Source organism: Staurois parvus, unplaced genomic scaffold, assembly GCF_062004578.1.
Source record: "Staurois parvus isolate SC_StPar_1 unplaced genomic scaffold, SC_StPar_1.0 ptg001021l, whole genome shotgun sequence".
In the NCBI taxonomy this organism is placed as follows: domain Eukaryota; kingdom Metazoa; phylum Chordata; class Amphibia; order Anura; family Ranidae; genus Staurois; species Staurois parvus.
The window spans coordinates 188,561-211,934 of record NW_028318817.1 but is presented as its reverse complement, the minus strand read 5'-3'; the positions used below and the strand labels follow the sequence as shown (position 1 = coordinate 211,934).

The 23,374-nt window shown below is 44.3% G+C and overlaps 1 protein-coding gene across 1 annotated transcript in view; it reads right to left on the bottom strand.

Annotated features, from left to right (window-relative positions):
- LOC149441160 (uncharacterized) overlaps nucleotides 1–22,908 on the bottom strand; it is a 28,549-nt gene extending 5,641 nt beyond the window's left edge. Inside the window, exons 1-9 of the mRNA XM_089657682.1 lie at nucleotides 22,788–22,908; nucleotides 17,356–18,296; nucleotides 16,956–16,999; nucleotides 16,784–16,828; nucleotides 14,582–14,643; nucleotides 11,074–11,297; nucleotides 8,623–8,888; nucleotides 7,996–8,118; nucleotides 5,684–5,825 (exon numbers count right to left, since the gene is read on the bottom strand). Coding sequence (XP_089513808.1) covers nucleotides 5,684–5,825; nucleotides 7,996–8,118; nucleotides 8,623–8,888; nucleotides 11,074–11,297; nucleotides 14,582–14,643; nucleotides 16,784–16,828; nucleotides 16,956–16,999; nucleotides 17,356–18,295 — 1,846 coding nt within the window. The 5' untranslated portion in view covers nucleotide 18,296; nucleotides 22,788–22,908. The remainder of the gene's footprint in view (nucleotides 1–5,683; nucleotides 5,826–7,995; nucleotides 8,119–8,622; nucleotides 8,889–11,073; nucleotides 11,298–14,581; nucleotides 14,644–16,783; nucleotides 16,829–16,955; nucleotides 17,000–17,355; nucleotides 18,297–22,787) is intronic.
- Nucleotides 22,909–23,374: the final 466 nt, after the last annotated feature.

The window sequence follows — 23,374 nt, the reverse complement described above, 5'->3', positions numbered from 1 at the left end:
AAAGTCACACTAAGCAAATCTGATTATTCTGTGTTTGTGAATCTGGCAGCTCTGGCTATTTAACAAAATTGTCAAGCCTAAACCCCAGCCCATCCATTGGTTGCCTATGTGGTGACATTGGCTTCATGGAAGGCATGCTGTAGGCCACGGCTGACCAACCTGCGGCCCCAGATGGCTGTGAATGCGGACCAACACAAAATCAGAGACTTACTTAAAAATGTTAGTTTTTCTTTTCTTTTTTGTAAAAATGCGTTTACACTTAGTGAACACGCCGCCAAAGAAAAATGTGTCCGTGTCTATTTACTGGACTTTTGTAAGTGTTACCTTCCCAAAGAAAGATCTCCCACTCTTCACAATATGCCTTATTCATGTCATCAGTTTTCGGCATCATCTAGATTTGTGAGCGACTATTTTCAAGCATGAAGCACGTGAAGGGCAAAATTAGAACCAAAATATCTGATGAGCAGCTTGAAAACTCATTGAGAATTGCTACTCCGTCCATCCATCGAAGCAGATATTGATGCGTTAGTTTGTAAAAAAACAGTTTCTAATTTTGCACTTGTTTTATGTTGCCCACTTTTATAATAAAAAAAAATTACAAAAAACGAAATTTTATTACTCGGATAGACAATGGCACATTGCTTAGTAAAACACCACACAGTAAACATAATAATCATTATCAGGCACATATTTAACCCCTTGATCACTTTAGATGTTAACCCCTTTCCAGCCAGTGTCAATAGAACAGTAAAAAAGAAAAAAACCTCAGCGCCCAGGACTCTCTTAATACACACACTATTCCCCGTGAGATGCTGCTGTACATAGGTGCAAAAACCAAGAAAACTTATATCAATTTATACCAGCGCAAACCCACAAAACAATAAATTGCATCACCCAACCCATAAAATTGATAATTAGTAAATATTACAAACTTAAAAAACTGTGACACAAAAAAATTTTTTTGTTTTTGAAATATTAATGAAAAAATATATATGATTTAAAATTAACAAGTCCAGTGACAAAAATCCCAAAATAACAGTCCCGTGAAAAAATTAATTATATTATATTTTCATTGGATTCTTCCGTGCCTGTGATACCTCCACCATCCACCAGTGCAAAACCAACATTAACCGCACTCACCAGATAATGGTGAGTCAAATGCCTTTCAGGGATATTAAGGGCTCCTGGACCCCCTTTACTTTGTATATGACCTCCAAATATTGCCTCCTCTAGGATATGGATACCTCCTCTGGTTACTCCTCTCACCGGATCCCCCAGGGAAAATCAGGAAGAAGAAAAGACCATAGTGTGATACCGTAGTGATTTCCAATCAAAAGACTTTCTCCAGACCACTCACATTTTAGCAGAATTTAACCCGCATTTTATTGAGGCAAAACGATCTTTCTTTAAAAACGATCTTTCTTTCATATACAGCGACTTCTGTATAGAGACCCCACAGCCAGGTATACAGCAGGATGACAGACCTCAGATGCAGACTCATCCACTATGCAAAGATGGCCCCTTGGAATGCACCGCTCGGCGTGCGTTCCACTCACCAGAAATGACGTCAGACGCCGGAACAGGCAACCGGAAATACGCCAACGCGTTTCGCCCCACCCACAGGGCGTTATCAAGACCAGTGACTGTTCTGTCTCTCCAATCTAAGCACTGAAAGTGTGATCTCTGTAACTTACAGTTGTGATGAGATAGCGATAACTTTAACCTCAGTTGGATACCACAGTCAGTGACTCAATGGAGATGATATCTTGTAGATCTTGTGAAGTTTATTCCATAAACTGAGAGAATCTTACAACAATGAACATCTGATAGGTCAAAAGATCATGTGTCCTGCTTCATGAGACATGAGGCTTGCTGAAATGCATTACTGGGAAGGGGGAGGGCTATCTATACAGCAGAACTAAACCAGAGGAAAGGGAGGAGCAGAGACAAAATATAAAGATCACTTAAAGGTATATGACAGTCATGTGAAACATGACAGTGTATATTGTTAGCATTGATCACAGTATTAGTGTCTCTGTGTCAGTGGCAGTTACTTCTCCTTAGCGTCAATTAGTGTCAGATTGCCCGCTGCAATATTGCAGTCCCACAACCCGCTGATCACCGCCATTACTAATATAAAAAATTGGTAAATAAAAATTCCAGTATCTATACCATAGTTTGGAGGCACTATAACTTTCACACAAGCCAATCAATATACACTTATTGGAATTTTTTTTTTACCAAAAACAAGTAGTAGAATATACACTATCGCCCATGGGCAATAGGGCATGCGTACCCCTTGGCTTTTCAACCCAATCTGGTTGTCCCTTTTTCAGTTGCATGACTCTGTTTGAGAGACATTAACAGCATTTTATGCTATTCACATATTTTGCACTGCTGTGCATACACTGAAGGCATACACTATATTGCCAAAAGTATTGGGCCAGCCCTCCCTCCATATCATGTGATTCAGGTGTTCCAATCCCCTCCAAATCATGTGATTCAGGAGTTCCAATCCCCTCCAATTCATGTGATTCAGGTGTTCCAATCCCCTCCAAATCATGTGATTCAGGAGTTCCAATCCCCTGCAAATCATGTGATTCAGGTGTTCCAATCCCCTCCAAATCATGTGATTCAGGTGTTCAAATCCCCTCCATGGACACAGGTGTATACAATCAAGCCCCCAGGCATGCAGACGGCTTCTACAAACATTGGTGAAAGAATGGGTCGGTCTCAGGAGCTCAGTGTCTCCAAGCGTGGTCCCGTGATAGGTGGCCACCTGGGCAATAAGTCCATCCGTGACATTTCCTGGCTACTAAATATTCCACGCTCAACTGTTAGTGGGATTATAACAAAGTGGAAGCAACTGGGAACAACAGCCACTCAGCCACCAAGTGGTAGGCCATGTCACATGACAGGGCGGGGTCATCGCATGCTGAAGCTCACAGTGCGCAGAAGTCACCAACTGTCTGCAGAGTCAATAGCTAAAGACCTCCAAACTTGGTGTGGCCTTCAGATGAGCCCAACAACAGTACGTAGAGAGCTTCATGGAATGGGTTTCCATGGCCGAGCAGCTGCATCCAAGCCTTACATCACCAAGTGCAATGCAAAGCGTCGGATGCCATGATGTAAAGCACGCCGCCACTGGACTCTAGAGTAGTGGAGACATGTTCTCTGGAGTGACCAATCACACTTCTTTGTCTGGAAATCCAATGGACGTGTCTGGGTTTGGTGGTTGCCAGGAGAACGGTACTTGCCTGACTGCATTGTGCCAAGTGTAAAGTTTGGTGGAGGGGGGATTATGGTGTGGGGTTGTCTTTCAGTGGTTGGGCTTGGCCCCCTAGTTCCAGTGAAGGGAGCTCTTAAGGCGTCAGCATGCCAAAATATTTTGGACAATTTCATGCTCCCAACTTTGTGGGAAGAGTTTGGGGATGGCCATTTTCTGATCCAACATGACTGTGCAGCAGTGCACAAAGCAAGGTCCATAAAGACATGGAGGAGCCAGTTTGGGGTGGAGGAACTTGACTGTCCTGCACAGAGTCCTGACCTCAACCCCATAGAACACCTTTGGGATGAATTAGAGCAGAGACTGCCAGCCAGGCCTCCTCCCCCGACATCAGTGCCTGACCTGACAAATGTGCTTCTGGAAGAATGGTCCAACCTTCCCATAGACACCCTCCTAAACCTTGTGGATGGCCTTCCCAGAAGAGTTGAAGCTGTTATGGCTGCAAAGGGCGGGGCCAACTCAATATTGAACCCTACGGACTAAGACTGGGGGGCCATTAAAGGTCATGTGCGTGGAAAGGGCGGGGCCAACTCAATATTGAACCCTACGGACTAAGACTGGGGGGCCATTAAAGGTCATGTGCGTGGAAAGGGCAGGGCCAACTCATTATTGAACCCTACGGACTAAGACTGGGAGGCCATTAAAGTTCACGTGTGTGGAAAGGCTGGCTGACCAATACTTTTGGCAATATAGTGTATTTTGGCCAATATTTATGAAGAAATTGTATTTTTTGTTTATTTTTTTATTGGATATGTGTTATAGCAGAAAGTAGAAAATATTGGGGGGTTTTCAAAATTTTCTGTCTTTTTTTTGTTTATATCGCAACCCAGTGGAGATCAAATACCACCAAAAGAAAGCTCTATTTGTGTGAAAAAAATGTTATAAATTTTGTTTGCGCAGTAACGCAATGCCGTATGCAATAACCAGTTAAAGTTTGGAGTGCTGAATAGCAAAACATGGCCTGGCCATGAAGGGGGTAAAACCTTCCAGAGCTTAAGTGGGTATTTTATGTCTGGCCCAAGACAATTCCTCTTCTTCCAATGTGGCTCAGGGAGGTTAAAAGGTTGGACACCCCTGCTGTAGGCCCTGCACCTCTCTTCTACCATCTTCCAGCACTGGGAGGGTGATATCAGATGGATGGAAGGCGGGTTGTGTTGTTCATATTTTACATCAATAGTCAATGCATTGGCCTTTGCCTTAATGCGCTCTTGAAATTAACTTGAAATTAGTTTGAAGTTGAAATGAATGAGCTGCCAACATACAAAATATACATACACACAAAATGTCTAACACAACATGCTATGGTGTATTACGGTGATATGCAACACGTGTGTGGTGCCTTAGTGGGTTGGGTGCTACTCAAAACGAATGTTGTATTGTACGTATTTTTGTTGTATTGAACTGCATCAGATTAGGATTATTCTGTAGTATGTTGACATCAAGGGGTTTATTTACTAAAGTTGGAGAGTGCAAAATCAGACTCCCTTCTGCATAGAAACCAATCAGCTTCCAGGTTTCATTGCCAAAGCTTCATTGAACAAGCTGAGGTTAGAAGCTGATTGGTTTCTATGCAGAAGGGAGTCTGATTTTGGACTCTCCAGCTTTAGTAAATAAACCCCCAAGTGGCAGTTTTGAGCCAAAACAATTTGTGGATTTATGTGATTTGGTATTTTCTTCTGTCCTCCTCTCCTGTTTAGTGCCATGTTCCCTTATTCAGTGATAGTACTTGACAGAGACAGGGCTAAGGAAAGTGGTTGATTTACTAAAACTGGAAGGTTCAGAATCTGGTGCAGCTCTGCACGGTAGCCAATCATCTTCTAACTTCAGCTTGTTCTTTGACAATAAATCCTGGAAGCTGCACCAGATTTTGCACTCTCCAGTTTTAGTAAATCAACCCCATTGTCTTCCTACACTTCAAAAATCTAGAAAGACAGGCCCAGTACTGCAATTATCTTAACCTCTTGGCGCCGGCGCCTCCCGGCCCTTTAAGGGTTTCAGAAGCCAGGAGGCGGGGCGGGGTTTAGGGTCATGGGACCGGGAAAGGTCCCGATCGAAAGAGGAGATTGGGACCTGAGCGCCGACGTGTGCTGGGAGCACGCAGGGTGCGCGCTCTCAACACATGTTTTTTTGTAATAGAACATAAATGTGCGGCCGCTCGGCGTCTAGGCCCAGACGCTGGGAGGCCGAACATTTGCGCCAAGAGGTTAAGCAAGAATTGAGTTGGATTCAACTTCTGTGTCTTACTGAAGAGTTAAGCTGCCTGTGGATGGTGCCAAGTCAGCAGGTGACTATACTGTCTTGACAGACTGGGTTTAAGGAGGTATGTCAATGCATGAAGCTGCATCTAAAACAGAAGAACCACATGAGCCAAAAGCAATGGGGATTACAAACTTCTACCTTTCTTCAACTGACGTCTCCAGATAGTCTGTCCACTGTTTTTTTCAGCTATGCATAAAACAATGTTGTCTGAGGGTTCAGTCATGGTGATCTCAGTGTAGGGGTAGACTCTGGAAGGGCAGGTGAACCGGAAGCACAGAACCTGGAAATTGTAGATATGGTTTTATCCGTGTAAGTAAAGATATACGTTCCTGGTATCCACTTGTGTACTACCAAGATGGAATATTAGTAAAATAATGCCATATGTTTTTTGGTATTCTCATGTTATTAATATATATATAGAGAGAGAGAGAGAGAGAGTATCTCCCAGAAGTGAGTCCACCCATCACATTTGTGTCAATATTTGATTCTCTCTTTTCATGTGACAACACTGAAGAAATGACACTTTGCTACAATGTGACGTAGTCAGTGTACAGCTTGTATAACATGGAAATTTGCTGTCCCATCAAAATAACTCAACACACCGCCATTAATGTCTAAACCGCTGGCAACAAACGTGAGTCCACCCCTAAGTGACAAGGTTCAAATTGGGCCCAAAGTGTCAATATTTTGTGTGGCCGACATTATTTTCCAGCACTGCCTTAACCCTCTTGGACATGGAGGTCACCAGAGCTTCACAGGTTGCCACTGTAGTCCTCTTCCACTCCTCCATGACGACATCACGGAGCTCTTGGGCCCAAAGTGTCAATATGTTGTGTGGCGGTATTCCCACATGATAACGACCCCAAACACACCTCCAAGACCACCACTCCTCTGCTAAAGAAGCTGAGGGTAAAGGTGATGGACTGGCCAAGCATGTCTCCAGACCTAAACCCTATTGAGCATCTGTGGGGCATCCTCAAACGGAAGGTAGAGGAGCGCAAGGTCTCTAACATCCACCAGCCCCGTGATGATGTCATGAAGGAGTAGAAGGGAACTCCAGTGGCAACCTGTGAAGCTCTGGTGACCTCCATGCCCAAGAGGGTGAAGGCAGTGCTGGAAAATAATGGCGGCCACACAAAATATTGACACTTTGGGCCCAATTTGGACCTTGTCACTTAGGGGTGGAGTCACTTTTGTTGCCAGCGATTTAGATATTAATGGCGGTGTGTTGAGTTATTTTGATGGGACAGCAAATTTCCATGTTATACAAGCTGTACACTGACTACGTCACATTGTAGCAAAGTGTAATTTCTTCAGTGATGTCACATGAAAAGATAGAACCCCTGTAATCCTATCACTAACCCTCTCTGTAACTCCAACACTACCCTCCCTGTAACCCCAACACTAATCCTCCCTGTAACCCCAACATTATCCTCCCTGTAACCCTAACACTAACCCTCCCTGTAACCCCAACGCTACCCTCCCTGTAACCCCAACACTACCCTCCCTGTACCAAGACTGACCCTCCCCGTGACCATAACACTAACCCCCCCTGTAACCCGAACACTGACCCTCTCTGTAACCCCAACACTAACCCTCCCTGTGAACCTAACACTAACCCTCCCCATAACCCCAACACTAACCCTCCCTGTAACCCTAACACTACCCATCCTGTAACCCCAACACTAACCCTCACCATAACCCTAACACTAAACCTCCCTGTAACCCCAACACTGACCCTCCCTGTAAGCCCAACACTAACCCTCCCTGTGACCCCAACACTAACCCTCCCTGTAACCCTAACGCTACCCATCCTGTAACCCCAACACTAACCCTCACCATAACCCTAACACTAAACCCCCCTGTAACCCCAACACTGACCCTCCCTGTAACCCCAACACTAACCCTCCCTGTGACCCCAACACTAACCCTCCCTGTAACCCTAACACTAACCCTCCCTGTAACCCCAACACTGACCCTCCCTGTAACCCCAACACTGAACCTCCCTGTGACCCTAACACTAACCCTCCCCATAACCCTAACACTAACCCTCCCCGTATTCCTAACTCTAACCTCCCTGTAACCCCAACACTGACCCTCCCTGTAACCCCAACACTGACCCTCCCTGTGACTCCAACACTGACCCTCCCTGTAAACCCAACACTGATCCTCCCTGTAACCCTAACACTAACCCTGTGACCCCAACACTAACCCTCCCCATAACCTCAACACTATCCCTTCCTGTAACTATTACTAAACCTTCCTACCAGATTCTCAGATTCTCTGGCTTTGCTGGCACATGACCTTAGTGTGGGTCTACAATCAGTATACTACATCTACTGCCGCCTCTGCGCCAATAGTGAAAGGATTGCAAACACAGATAACGAGTATTGACTATTTTTTAACCTTCTCCCTCATAAAAATGGATCATTATTTCGGGGAGTTCATACCTCTGGCTCTATCTCTGCTCCTCTCAGTCCTTGTATAACATATTGTCTTTCTACATAAACTGATTCAACCTGCGGAGCCTTATCAATCCAACGGAACTCATCCCCGATACTCTCATCGATAATCTAGGTATAGAAAGAAGAAGTCAGGGTTAAGGTGAGGACTACTATCATTTTCTTATAGTAGAACTCCGGATACAACATTTCTATGTTGCTTTTCTTTAAAACTGAATAAACAGAAAACTACAGGAAGGGGCGGAGACTAGACCAGTCACCCTGCACAAGGAGAGAGAGCAGCAGTAAGTGGTCTGTATTCCAGGAAGTCTCACACTGGTACAGATCTGGAAGAAATACACAAAGATCCCCGAGATTCCAGAAGACACATGATGAATGGATCTAGACAATATTTGCTGATCCCGGAGTTCGCATTAAAGGCTTCAGGAAAACTGGTCGAAGCCAGGTGAAAGCTTTGCAAATGCTTTCTAAAAGCTTTCTGTACACACGGCTCTGATGCCCCCCGAAGCCCATGTGTAGAAGGCCTAACAAGTCCACTTACCGAGGAGTACGATGAATTTACCCTTTGGCGCTATATAAACTCGATAAATAATAATAATAATAATAATAATTTACCTTTTTTATGTCAGGCTGATTATCGATCATGGTGTAGAGACGAAGGCAATACTCTCGCTCTGATTTGCCATAGATCAGTACAATCCCATTGAATGCGAATGGCCTGGTTATAAACGTCCAGAATTTCTCCAGCAAAGCCCCGAAAAAGCAGAAAGTGGGATTTTCCAGCACAATGTATGAAGGTTCAATCCTTGTCGGTGGTTCCAGGATCATTTTCCCATTTTTGAAATGGACCAATTTAATGTACGGTTTGTGTGTTCCATAATCTGTATAAAAATCTAGATTTTAGAACTACTTCCTGAACTGTCTGCAAGTGCGGCTTTTTTTGTTGGAGAATAGATGCCGGTACTCAAACCCCCAACCCCACCGGAGTTAAGGTAAGCAAACAATGGGACTTTCAGTAGCTCTGCATACAGGACCAGTGCTAGAGGTGTCAGTGCCAGTGCTGGAGTTGTCAGTTCCTGTGCTAAAGATGGCCATTACCAGTGCTTGAGGTGTCAGTACCAGTGCTAGAGGTGTCAGTACCAGTGCTAGAGGTGTCAGTACCAGTGCTAGAGGTGCCAGTGCCAGTGCTAGAGGTGCCAGTACCAGTGCTAAAGGTGTCAGTACCAGTGCTAAAGGTGTCAGTACCAGTGCTGGAGGTGTCAGTACCAGTGCTAAAGGTGTCAGTACCAGTGCTAAAGGTGTGAGTACCAGTGCTAGAGGTGGCCATTACCAGTGTTGGAGGTGCCAGTACCAGTGCTAGAGGCGTCAGTACCAGTGCTAAAGGTGTGAGTACCAGTGCTAGAGGTGGCCATTACCAGTGTTGGAGGTGCCAGTACCAGTGCTAGAAGACATCTATGCCCAACTGTTTAACCATTATATCACCTAAGGCAGGTTTAGGTGGAACAACTACTGTAACATGGAATACAGACTGCAATGCTGCAGCTTTCAGAAATGTACTTTAAGACTAGGTTTACATAGGAGGCATCAGGGCTAGATCCAGCTTATCTGATCTGGGGGTGTGGTGAAAAAAGTCAGGGGGGCATCATATCAACACTTACTGTGAGCCACTGACAGTCGTCACACGGTGTGACAGAGATGCAGGGAATCAGTATTCCCTGTTTACTCGGCACGCTTCTGTACCACAAGACACGACCAAGTAGTAATGTCTGACAGGTAGCGCAGAGGAGGTGCAGAATGAATATGGAGCACTCGTATGTATTAGGCTGATGCATTATTAGATTAGGATGATTAAACAGAACCTGTGCCCCCTTACATTAGGTGTCCCCATCAGAGTGCCCCCTTACATTAGGTGTCCCCATCAGAGTGCCCCCTTACATTAGGTGTCCCCATCAGAGTGTCCCCTTACATTATGTGTCCCCATCAGAGTGCCCCCTTACATCAATTACCTCCATCAGAGTGTCCCCTTACATTAGGTGTCCCCATCAGAGTGCCCCCTTACATCAATTACCTCCATCAGAGTGCCCCCTTACATTAGGTGTCCCCATCAGAGTGTTCCCTTACATCAATTACCTCCATCAGAGTCTCCTCATATCAATTGTTCTCATCAGTCTCCCCTTACATAAGCTGCTCCAATCAGAGTGCTTATGTTCATCAATTTCCTCCATCAGAGTGCCCCCTTATATCAATTGTCCTCATCAAAGTTGTCCTCATCAGAGTGCCCCTTTACATCAATGGCCCCAATTAGAGTGTCCCCTTATATCAATTGCTTCCAGCAGAGTCTCCTCTTATATCAATTGTTCTCATCAGAGTCTCCCCATACATAAACTACTCCAGAGTGTCCCCTTACATCAATTGCTTCCATCAGACTGCCCACATATCAATTGCCTCCATCAGAGTGCCCCCTTACAATTAATTGTCCCCATCAGAGTGCCCCTTAAATAAATTTCCCCATCAGAGTGCCCCCTCACATCAGCTGCCTCCATCAGAGTGCCCTCTTACAATTAATTGTCCCCATCAGAGTGCCCCTTAAATAAATTGCCCCATCAGAGTGCCCCCTCACATCAGCTGTCTCCATCAGAGTGTCTCCTTACATCAATGGTTCCCATCAGACTGGCTCACGGATCAGTGGATGCACTTGGTGGTGGTGGTAAGGGGGGGGGGGGGATGCAAGCAACTTCTACCGCCCTCTGATGATCCTCTTTGGATCCTTCTTTAGAGGGTGGTAGAACAGTGGCTTTCCAGGAGGCAATACTGCCACCTTCTGATTTTGTCAAATGTTTGTGGCATGTGTACGACCCCCTCTGGCTGCCTTGTTAGGCTTTTAATGAGCAATCAGGAGGAGCGATGGAAACACGGCCAAACCACCTCTTACCACCCGTGTGAATGAAGTCTTACATGTCTGTCCCTGACCTGATGAGAATAAATATATGTACTTTCCACCTCCTTAGTCCCTGCTGACTATCATGGTACCCTTTGGTGAAGGAATTCATGCAGATATTGACTTACCTTTGGAAGACAAACAGTGAGGTAGGTACACAGCGGACACTTGAGAAGACCCGTGTGTCTTTATGCTGAAGAGTGGACTTATGATTTGATATCCATTGTTCAGGGTGTCAGTCATGTGATTACCCCAGAACTCCAGCTGGTACTCTACACTCAGCATGGAACTCGTCTGGAACTGAAGTTTCGTCTCTGAGCAGCGGAAAAGGCCGGCCCTTCTCAAATCCAACCTGAGGATACAGAAGTATTCAACTATAAAAGCTCCACATGTTGCAGGATGCAGGTTATCATGGTATCCCTCACTGTAATGGAGAATATCTGTGAAGGTTCTCATCTATCCAGGTCATGGTGTATCTAGTAGTAGTTTATCACCTTCGTCTGGACTTGTTCTGCCATGTTGAAGATGTTTCCTGGGTTCTCCAAGCCACTTCATCTGGTTTGTTCATTGGAACTGAAGGAATGGCTTGGAGAAGCTATGAAACATCTTCAACATTACAGAACAAGTCCAGATGAAGGTGAATAAGGCTAGGGTCACATGGCGGCAGTCTCTGAAAAGCGGACTGCGGTAAATTGCTTTTCACAGGGTATCAGATTAGCGGTATCACATACCTCATTGGAGGACATGATGACTACGCCCTTACACCTCCAATCCAAACACCTCTGAAACAGAGCACATGGAGCGAGAGGGCACAGCGTGGCACAAGTTCCGGGAGTCCAGTCCCCAGAGGCTTCCTTTTAGAGCTGGCTATACACTTGTAGATTTTCAAACAAATGCTTTTCCTAGTATAGCACTGCCCCTTCGGAGTTGCTGAAGATTTGGTTCCCCCTATAGTCCAGCACAGCCAGGTAACATGCATTTCCCTCCAGCCATGCACTCCAGTGAACAGTTGTTGGACTTGTTTTTTGGGTTCTATTAGGGGATTGGAACTTACATGGGGTTGAGGGATACATGGGATGCCCAAGGTACTGAGGACCACGTCTTGAAACTATATAAAAGTGCTCAGAAGGGTTTTCTTCTTCTTGGAGAGCTATCCAGCCTCTCCTAGTGTAGGAATTCCTGGACAAGGGGATCTAGAGTCTAACACTTTAACCGTTTCAATACCGGGCAATTTTACCCCCTTCCTGCCCAGGCCATTTTTCAGGTTTCAGCGCTCTCACACTTTGAATGACAATTGCGCGGTCATACAACACTGTACCCAAACTAAAATTTTATAATTTTCTTCACACAACTAGAGCTTTCTTTTAGTGGTATTTAATCACCGCTGGGGTTTTTATTTTTTGCTAAATTAACCAAAAAAGTCCAAAAATTTTGAAAAAAAAACACATTTTTCTTTGTTTCTGTTATAAAAGTTTACAAATAAATAATTGTTCTTCATAAATTTAGGCCGAGATGTATTCTGCTACATGTCTTTGGTGAACATAACCCAAATTAGGATGTATTATTTAGTTTGTAGGAAAGTTATAGAGTTCACAAACTATGGTATAGATCTGAATATTGATCAATCCTGAAGTACTGACAGCCAATCTAATATCTTGAGGTCCAAGAATGTCAGAATAGTACAGATATCCCCAAATGACCCCTTTTTGCAGAGTAGACAGTCCGACGTACTTCATAAGAGGCATGGCGAGTTTTTTGAAGTTGTATTTTTTTGTCATAATTTTTCGGAAAATGAAAAAATTAAAACAATTATTTTCACTATTTTTTTTTTTACATACTGTTACCAGTGCAGTACAGCGTCATCATATAACTGGCATGGCGGTGAACAGGGACACTGACTGGTGACAGTATGAAAAAAATATATATATATATTTTTTTTTATTTTTTTTTTTTGTTATATTTAATTTTTTATTACATTTTTTTTAATTTTTTTTAAGATTTTTTTTCATATTTTACTATGACCAAAGTAGTACAATGTTACCATAGTAACATTGTACTACTTTGGGGAAGTGATTAGTATTTTTTTTTTTTTTTTTTTACACAATTTGCTTATAGCAAAGAATTACTTTGCTATAAGCAAGCATTTACCTGAATGAAATCGATTCATTCAGCTTTTTTTTTTTTTTTTTTTGTGCTTAGCTGTGATTTGGTCACAGTTAATCACATGACATGTGCATGTGATTAGCTGTGACCATTCACAGCTAGGCACTAGTATACAATGGATGGCATCATGAATGAAGCCATCCATTGTATACAACTGTCATGTGACCTGCTATGATTGGTCACAGCAGGTCACATGGTACCAGCAACGGGAGCCGGTACCCGGATCTGTCATCGGCCGTGTCCGAGGTACACGGCCGGTGACAGATCGCACTGCTGCGCCGCTCTGCATTAGCGCAAACTGCGCATGTGCGGGAGCACGCCAAATGGCGTGCACCCGGAGTGGAGAGACACTATTGAAGCCGCCAAACGGCCATTGGCCGGGCGGCTAATGGTTAAAAGCACAGTCCAGCTGGGACTAGTCAGGTTTCCCACCCGAATGCCCTTTTCCCTACTCCAGTCCAGGGGGTTTAGAAGTACTCCCTGCCCCTCTTCTGCAAGCTGCACATTTGTAGCTGCTTTCAGGCCTTTTGCTGGGCTGGCTCCTTCCTTAGCTCAGCTTTCCATCTTTCAGCTCCTTCCTGGAGGCAGACCCCTTCTCTGGGCCTCCTCCCAGGCTCCACACTCCATCTCCTGCTCTTACATCTTCCACCCGAACTCTCCCCACTACTGAGCAGGCTCAGCTATGCCTAAAGGCTGTCCCAACCCCTTCCCAAGCCTCCTGCTTGGGGATTGGTTGAGAGCCTTTAGGCATACAGACCAGCCACTCCTCCCCTCCCCCGCCCACTGAGTTCTAGAGACTTCTCCGAGTCTCTAGATCAGTAGGAGGTTTCAGAGAGCTGATCGGCAGAGTCTCTCAGTCCTGACCCAAATTTGACCCTCTGACTATTGCACCAGGCTGCTGTTCAGCCTGCTAACTACAAAAATAATTAACTAGCTCCCCCTAGCTATCCTAGGAGGGTGCTACACTAGAGTTGGGCTTTAAATGGAATAAAGGCATACCCGTGCAACTGCATGCGCATACATCCACTTAACATGCTACAGACATGCTGTATTTTTCAGCACTGCAACACATGAGACATCACACCAAGATTGCGGTTTGAACAGGGCGTATAGAAAACAATTGTTTTCTATGTGCCCTTTCCAGTGTGAAAAAACACAGATCAACATACATAATGTCAACGAGCGCTAAAGCTTGCCACAGGCCCATAATGTCCACCTGCAACACTAAGGTTTCTGCATTTGGAACAGAACTGGCCACTGCAGACTGTGTAGTCTGATGTCATGCTGGACACACACAGAGGCAACAAACACAGATTGGTATGTGTAGTTTCAAACATAGGAACGTAGAGAGATCACTTTTAAATTAAACCTGGTTCAGGGGGGCACAGAATCATCACCAATCACTAAATGGACTGCCTATGTACAGAACAAATGGTTCAACACCACACTGCCTAGTATTATTACTATACTTACCTGTATGTCTTTCCATGAATGGATGGATCCACTGTTACACTTGTACCCTCTGCATCCTGGAACTGAAACAGAAAACAAGCATGATGATGTAACAAAGATTGTGTGATGTCAGGTAGATACAGGCATGTCAAACTTCAAATGCCACCATACAAACTTTAGGTGGTGCAAAACTCAGTAAAACAGTGCTATTAGAATATTAGTGAAAAAATGTACTATATAAGATCCCAAAAAATAAAAAGAGTCCAGTATACCCAATCATATATAAAGTCCAACACCACTGAAGTCCTGCCACTCCAAGTGACCGTGTAAAATAGTTGGGAAGACACCCTGTGCTCCTTACAAACTTCAACCTTGTGAGCTTACCAGATAACGTGTACCAGATAACGCGTACCAGGTAACGCGGTATGAAAAAGAACCCCTAAAAAACGTTCTCTTTAAAGAAGCCTATCTTGCTTCTACCTAGTAAACCACCATTTATTTCCCCCATCAGCCCATCCCCCCCACAGCTATTACCTTTTGTATCCCTCAACCCTTCCTCCTAGATTGTAAGCTCCCAGGAGCCGGGCCCTCTGTTTCCTCTTGTACCAAATTGTATTGGAACTGTAATAGTTACATAACTCTGTATTGGATATATAAAGGTCGTTTGGTAATTGTATAATTTTTCTTTGATACATCTCTAGACTGCCTCGGCGGTAGAATTTTCTTCAAAAAAACATCCCCTGAAGAAGCCCGTAAGGGCGAAACATGTAGGGAGTAACTACAATTACATAACCAAGTTTGAATCTCAGTTTTTCTTTTAGTACTGAAATTGTTTTTATATTTCTGTATTTTTTTCCTTTTGTTTTTTACAAAAATACGAAATAAAAAGTATATAACTTTTTAATATGTTTTGTAATCATGTTCAGGCACCCTGAAAGTCCCATCTTCTCTGTTAAATATTTACATAGTTACATAGTTAGTCTGGCTGAAAAAAGACAAAAGTCCATCCAGTTCAACCATAGAAAAAAAAAAAAGTTATAATCCTACACCCACAGTTGATCCAGAGGAAGGCTGAAAAAAAACCTTCCTGCTGGTAAAAAAAATCCTTCCAGATCCCCCGAGAGGCAATCGGATATTCCCTGGATCAACTTTACCTAGAATGTCTACATTCATTTTCGAAAAGCGCTGCGCAAACTGTTGGCGCCATATAAATCCTGTATAATAATAATAACAGAACTTGTGTGTAACAGTCAGTGACCACTGCAACCAGGGGTGTCACCCGATGCGTTAACACTTGGTGTCACCCCTCCGACAATCCCCACAGAATGGATCGGATCTGCGGATTGAGCATAATGGACCGGACTCCGATCCATTATGCTCCCCAATCCGCAGATCCGATCCATCCTGTGGGGATCGTCGGCATGCAACTTATACGGGGTGACACCAGACCCGCTCTACAAAAAGGAAAGTTGTAAAGAAAGCCGATGATCCCCGCAGGATGGATCGGATCCATCCTGCGGGGATTATCGGCTTGCTTTACAACTTACCTTTTCGTGGAGTGGGTCCGGTGTCACCCTGCTGTGCGGTAAGTGTCACCTGGTGTGGCGCGCACCCCCCGCACCTGCCTCGGGATGCCATTGCTTGCAACTCAGACTTGCTTGAATGGATCAGTGCTCAGGGAAAAAAGAAACGCTCCCATAGTGTAAAATTCTCAAGGAATGTTTTATTACAGTCAAATATCAGTAGAGATGTACCAAAGCAGACTACAATACCCAGAATGCTGTTCTCAATCATGCATGCGTGGTGACGTCATGACTTCTGATCAGGCTCTGCATGTTTTGTCAGAAATTACATCATCAGGGGCATGGGGGGATTACAAAGACCCCAACCCACAGGTAGGATTGGGGGGGGGGATTGCATTGGGGAGATTAGCACTTCTGGAGGTCTGTGGAAGCTATACAGCCACTGGATTGCTTCCATCTGAGGAGGCATTGTATCCCCCCTTCACCTTCAGCTCTAACCCCTTGATCGCCATACTAGAGCGCTGTAACCATGTGCAGGGGGTATAACTCCTGCTGTGGCATGTTTACACCCTTGGCTGCTGCCTCTGCAGCTACAGGAGGTAGCGTTTGTTCTAGGTTTTATCGTCCCCCAACCTCACATGTGAACGACCTCTAACTCAACCCCAAAGACTGGAATTTCAGCCCAAGAACAGATACTTACCGGATTAATGCTTAAGGGCTCAGTATTGCTACTGCTAACCACCTCCTGTGAAAAATGGAAAAATCAGTCAGTTTTACAGTTTTACCCTTTTTTGGAAGTTACCATCTACATACAATATATATATATATATATATATATATTTTTTTTTTTTTTAAATCAAGATTTTACTTACTTCGTGAAGAAATGAAGATTGGAGTTTTCTGAAATGTTCTATCACTAAAACAAAGTGACACATTGTTATGGTAAGTTGAAAAAGTATTTCCAATATGATTTTCATGTCTCTGGAAATCAGTAACTGAACAGAGGTCACATACAAATATTAAAGAGCAGTACATGGTTGAACTTCAAGGCTCAACCGTGATGGTGGCCAACCTGTCCACACCATGGCAACTCATGAAGTTAATGCAGAGCAAATTGGGTCCCATGCTCTCAGCACCCCGGAGGAACCTAGACAGTACCCTGTTAAAGAAACACTGAAGGATCACTTTTGGGTGGCATGCTCTTTTAACTGATCCGTTTTGTAATTCTATTACAAATAAAAACAATTTTATGTGTTGAGTGCCAGATATTACCTGTATAACTTTGAGACACAGCTTCATTTAATTTATATGAAATACGATCTACGTCCAGATAAGATACACTGGGGACAGGTTCTTCAAGTTTCTTTCTGTACTCATCACCCTCTTGATCCTCATCATCACATAAGTCCCTTGGGTTTGGTTCCTGTAGGACAGTGAATGGATCAGTTTTCTTACACAGGTCCTCAATGTGACGAATCTTTCTGGACAGCTCTTCCCTCTCTACCTCCAGGTCCTGGATCAGATCCAACACTGACAATGAAGCTTCCTCTTCCTGCCTGGTGATCTCATTTAGGAATGTCTCCTCCAGCTTTTCCAAACGTATTCTGATGCCTCTGAATAGAGCAGTGACTCTTTTTGCTTTATTAGATGCTGTTATTTGTATTGTTTTCCTATTTCTGTTCAGCCTCCGGACTCTTTCTTCAGTCTCTGCTGCCCTTGTCACCAGCTTCTGCAGAACATTTCTTAGGTTCTTCTTAAATGCTTCATCCATCTTCTCCACCTGGTGTTTCTGGTGTCCTCCATCCATCCAGCAAGACATACAGATACAGGTAGCATCTTCGGCACAGTAATAGTCCAGGACCTTTCCATGGATGGGGCATTTCTGCCTTTCTGGGGACATGGAGGTGGTAGACAACTCATGTTTTGGGTCCATGCAATGAAATCTTTCCTTGGAGTCGTCCTGCCTGTGTTGAGTAGACTTGAAAACTTCCACTATGTTACATAGAATAATATTCCTCTGCAAGTTAGGACGAATCCTGAATCTATATCTGCACTGTGGACATGAATAATCTCCAAAGTCCTCCTGTGTATCCAGCACACAATCAATACAGTCCAGGCAGTAGTTGTGTCCACAGTTTAGTGTCACCGGATCTGTAAAAATGTTCAGACAGATGGGACATGTCACCCCGTCTTTCAGATCAGCAGATGCCATTCTAGAAGACAGCAAGAAAAAAATATAAGACACAAGCACCACTTTTCTGGCGGTATGGCCCTTGAACAAAAATCCCCACTGCCCGTTTGGGGTGGATTTACTCGTGCAGCAGATTCTGGTAGTTCCTAATAGTGCCACTTTCAAAGTGCTGCTGTAGATGCCAAATTAAAAAACAATTACCTCCAGTTCTTAGATAATGAAACTGGAGGTAATTAAGACCAACTATAAGTTGGTGTACAGAGACAGGCACAGTGCCTTTGCTGCGGGTGGAGTGATCTCCTGCACAATATGAGTACTATAGTTCTGGCATAGGAAGACAGCAGCAAGGAATGCAGAGCGCAGATAGATAAGCAATCCACTGAACACCATTGACCCCCAATGACACCAATGCCTCCTACCCCGATTCAGTGCAGTGCACCTGCAGCTTTCCTGTGGTTTAGCTGCACTGAGCCATAGACTTCTATTATATCCTATGGGCCCCCCAGCCACTGGTGTAGTATCAAGGGTCACAATGGCAATCCCAGCCACGTGCTCCGGGGGGCCCATGCAGTCTCCCTGTCCTTCTTTCTCTCATTCTCTTTCCTTCTCTCTCCTTCTATCTCTTTCCTTTATTACACTGTTCAACAAATTTTTATTTTTTGCCAGTTTTGGAAACAAAAGGATCCATTTCTTAATGAATTTCACATTCTGAGTTCAAATATAACAATGAAATTTGTCAATTGGCTCTAGTTTTTCTGTAAACGGAAAGTTTTCTACTATAGGCGTAATGACTACATAATGCACAATAATTATATAGATAGATGTCTTTCCACAAATATAAAGCAAGTGATATTGACTACATAACAAAGCCTAAATGGCATAATATATTGCATAGGATTACAAAGAAAAATTATAGCCATAAGCTAAGTTGAATCATTTTAATACTTAGGATCCTCACTAGTTTTGTCTTCAGTTTGTGTCGGTTTTGCTTCTCTTGGCTTTTCTCTTGTATTCGAGGAAAGGGCTATCTCTTACAACTGCACGTGACTACACGCTTCAGGTTCTTCCTCACTTGACTCAACCACAAAGGATTCTGGTGCTTTAGGAATTGGTAGCCCCTCCCCATGAGGAACTGGACGTATTGCCGATGGAATATTTGGATAGTGCACAGATAACTTTTTCTTCTTATTTAGCCCTTTTACAATTGGAGGCACCATACAAAAGTAACAATTACTAACATGATCTGTTAGCTCTCTCCAAATCATTGGCACAGCGAAAGGCATAGATGCCTTTTTTCCATTCAACCATTGCTCCAGTGCCGTCCCACAAGAATTGCAGCATATATGTGGTGCCCAGCTCTTGTCCTGGTCTCCTATCTTGCAGCCAAAATACAAGTTGTAGGCTTTCTTAATCATTCCTGTTATCCTCCTTTTTTGTGAGATAAAAGTTATTTCACCGCAGATATAGCAGAAATTATCTGCTTTATTCACACAAGTTCGAGGCATTACTGAGTAGCCTATATAAGCATAAAACGAAATGTAAAGACGCTGAACTACAATCAGCTACAGATACTGCAGCTTTTATGCAGTGAAGTGATGCAATTAAAGGCTAATATTGCATCATCTCAGTATACATGCAATTTTCTATTGGTCACCAGTATCAATTGCGCAATATGCAGCTGAAGTTCCATCATAATTTTGAATGGCTTACGTCATTAGGTGGGTGAATATATCATGGAAACTAGAGCCAATCAACATTTTTTAGGGTCATTTTCGTTTTCAGCACCCCAAAATTATGGAAGATTAGCTAATTTTATGCCCAAAACTTTTTACCTGTTGAACAGTGTTATTTTTCTCTCTCTCTCATCTTTTTCCTTCTCTCTCATGTTTTCTTTCCTCCTCACTCTCATTCTCTCTTTCCTTCTCTCTCTTTCTCTCTCTCATTCTGTCTTTCCTTCCCACTCTCATTCTGTCTGTTTTTCTCTCTGATTCTCTCTTTCCTTCTCTCTCTATTTTTCTCTCTTTCTCTTATCTTTTTTTCCTTTTCTCTCTCTCTCATTCTGTCTTTCCTTCTCTCCCTCTTATTCTCTTCTCGATCCCTCACTCATTCTCTATTTCATTCTCTCTATCGCTCATTATCTCTTTCCTTCTTGCCTACTCTCTCATTTTGTTTAATTCTGGTCCTCTATCCCTCAGTCTCTCTCTTCTTCATTCCCTCTTTCCTTCTCTCGCTTTCTCTCTCTCTTTCCTTTTCTTTATCTCTCTCATTTTCTCTTTATGTCTCTCATTCTATTTTTCCTTCTCTCTCTCATTTTATTTCACTCTGGTTCACTCTCCCTCAATCTCTCTCTCAGCCACCCTCTAACAGGAAGTCAGATCACAGCAGCAAAAGTGAGAAATTTGGAGATTCGGAGGAGGCTGAGAGCAATGGAATATGTACTGGAATAGAGTTATTCTATGGTTTTAGCAACATTTAGTGTCACTTTAATCTCACTCTCATACTGTATTTCATCGTTCTATCTCTTCCTCTCTCTCTTCTCTGTATGAAAAAAATAAATGACAGTTTGGCTAACTGCAGGTTGCAGCATTTCTCCATTACACAATGGAACTGTTGGAGTAATACAGGCAGTCAGTGTTGTACCAATGCTGATATCACAGGCAAAGGTGCTGTATAAATACCAGTGGTCACATAAAGCCAGAAGTACCTACCTGTCGCCTGGACTGTGGGCTACGGAGCTTGCAGATGGTGATTCTGCATCTGCCCCCCACTGAGCACTGACTGCAGGAAACTAACACTCAGCATCTCCCAAACAGTGACAACTCCATGTCTGTCCTGTACTCCCCCCTCCCTTTCCCATTCTAGAGATGTGATCACAGGGTGCATGAGGAGGCAACTGGGCACGAGGGATCACAAATTTCTTTGGAAACAGACCCCTAAAGGGTGGCAGTGAAAGCGGAACTAAACTCATCGATTTCATGGTTACACTCAAGGCATGCTGTGAATGATAACCGTCACAGTTGCTTGTGCTCTCAACTGAACTGTCAAGCCATCTAATGGCTGGTGTCAACAGATCACATGTGCGGCACCATGGCAAATGCAGATCAGGGGTTATGATGGCGTTTTCCTTGATTGTAAAGTATGGGAAGGTTGCAAGTTTTTATATACAAATACTCTAAGAACCATGGCACCCCTGGGGAGCCAAGACGTCACCTTGGGGGAGAAAAGGGTGACTTCATAGTCATCGCCTATAAGAACTTTTTGAATATAACTGTAAATGATACTATTGGCTACTTTCAAATGCTAACAAAAAGGAAAAAGAAGCAGCAGGAAAAGCAAAGGGGTTTAAAGTAAATACTGTCACGTGTGAGGAGAAGAGTGAGAGCAGAGGGAAGGAGAGGGTGAGGGAAGGAGAAGGTGAGGGAAGTAGAGGGAAAGGGTGAAGGAAGGAGGGGGAGAGAGGGAAGGAAAGGGCGAGGGAAGGAGAGGGTGAGGGAGGGAGAGGGTGAGGGAAGGAGAAGGCGAGGGAAGTAGAGGGAAAGGGTGAAGGAAGGAGGGAAAGAGAGGGAAGGAAAGGGCGAGGGAAGGAGAGGGTGAGGGAAGGAGAGGGCGAGGGAAGGAGAGGGTGAGGGAAGGAGAAGGCGAGGGAAGTAGAGGGAAAGGGTGAAGGAAGGAGGGGGAGAAAGGGAAGGAAAGGGCGAGGGAAGGAGAGGGTGAGGGAAGGAGAGGGTGAGGGAAGGAGAAGGCGAGGGAAGTAGAGGGAAAGGGTGAAGGAAGGATGGGGAGAGAGGGAAGGAAAGGGCGAGGGAAGGAGAGGGTGAGGGAAGGAGAGGGTGAGGGAAGGAGAGGGCGAGGGAAGGAGAGGGTGAGGGAAGGAGAAGGCGAGGGAAGTAGAGGGAAAGGGTGCAGGAAGGAGGGGGAGAGAGGGAAGGAAAGGGTGGGGGAAGGAGAGGGCGAGGGAAAGAGAGGGAAGGAGAGGGAGAATGAGAGGGAAAGAGAAGGTGAGGGCAGAAGAGAGGGAGAGGGAAGGAGAGGGAGAATGAGAGGGAAAGAGAAGGTGAGGGAAGAAGAGAGGGAGAGGGAAGGAGAGGGCGAGGGAAGGAGAGAGAGAGGGAAGGAAAGGGAGATGGAGAGGAAATATTACCTTGTAAAATTAGTAGTGACATCATCACTGTGCAGTGCCATAGGGGGAGCCCACTACAGGCTGCCTGCAGAAAACTACAGGAGGGGGCGGAGGCAAGACCAGTCACCCTGCACAAGGAGAGAGAGCAGCAGTGAGCGGTCTGTATTCCAGGAAGTCTCACACTGGATAACTGCCCAGATCTGGATGTAATACACAGAGCCCACCGAGATTCAGGGAAGAATCCACATGAGGGATGCATATAGACAGCATTTGCTTATCCCGGAGTTCAGCTTTGATTCTTCTTATCACAATTGTTTTGCTTCCCTAAATATTTAGCAGAAGTTGTCCCTCCTTCCCCTCTGCTGATATGTAAATATAAGGCGGTAGGGTTACCCTGTGAAGTCGATGACACAAAAATGAAGTCAAATTTCTCTTTCCAGACGAAATCACATCTGCAGTTGGAAATTTGCAAATGTCAACGGATGTTCCTCCGTCCCCCAGCACCTCGTCCCCCTGTTCCTGGTTTCAGCAGACTGCAACTCCCATGATGCACCCTGAGAGCTTCCTTCTTCTGCACTGTCTGCCTGAGGGCTGCAGCACACATGAGCTGCAAGGACCATCCAGGGGCCCCTGTGTGTCCTCTGCAATGGAAGCCTATGTATTCCTGTAAAGGTTTTCTTTTGGGACCATCAAACATTTCACTACCAGGGCAATGTTTAAATTTTTCAGTTACAACTTTTTTTTTTGCTAGAAATTACTTTAACCCCTTCCAGTCCGGACACTTCCCCCCCCCCCCCTTCCTGTCCAGGACAATTTTCAGCTTTCAGCGCTGTCACACTGAATGACAATTGCGCGGTCATGAAACACTGTACCCATGTGAATTTGTTAGCATTTCTTTGAGACAGATAAAACTTTATTTTGGTGGTATTTATTCACCACTGGGATTTTTATTATGTTTGCTATATAAATGAAAAAGTCCA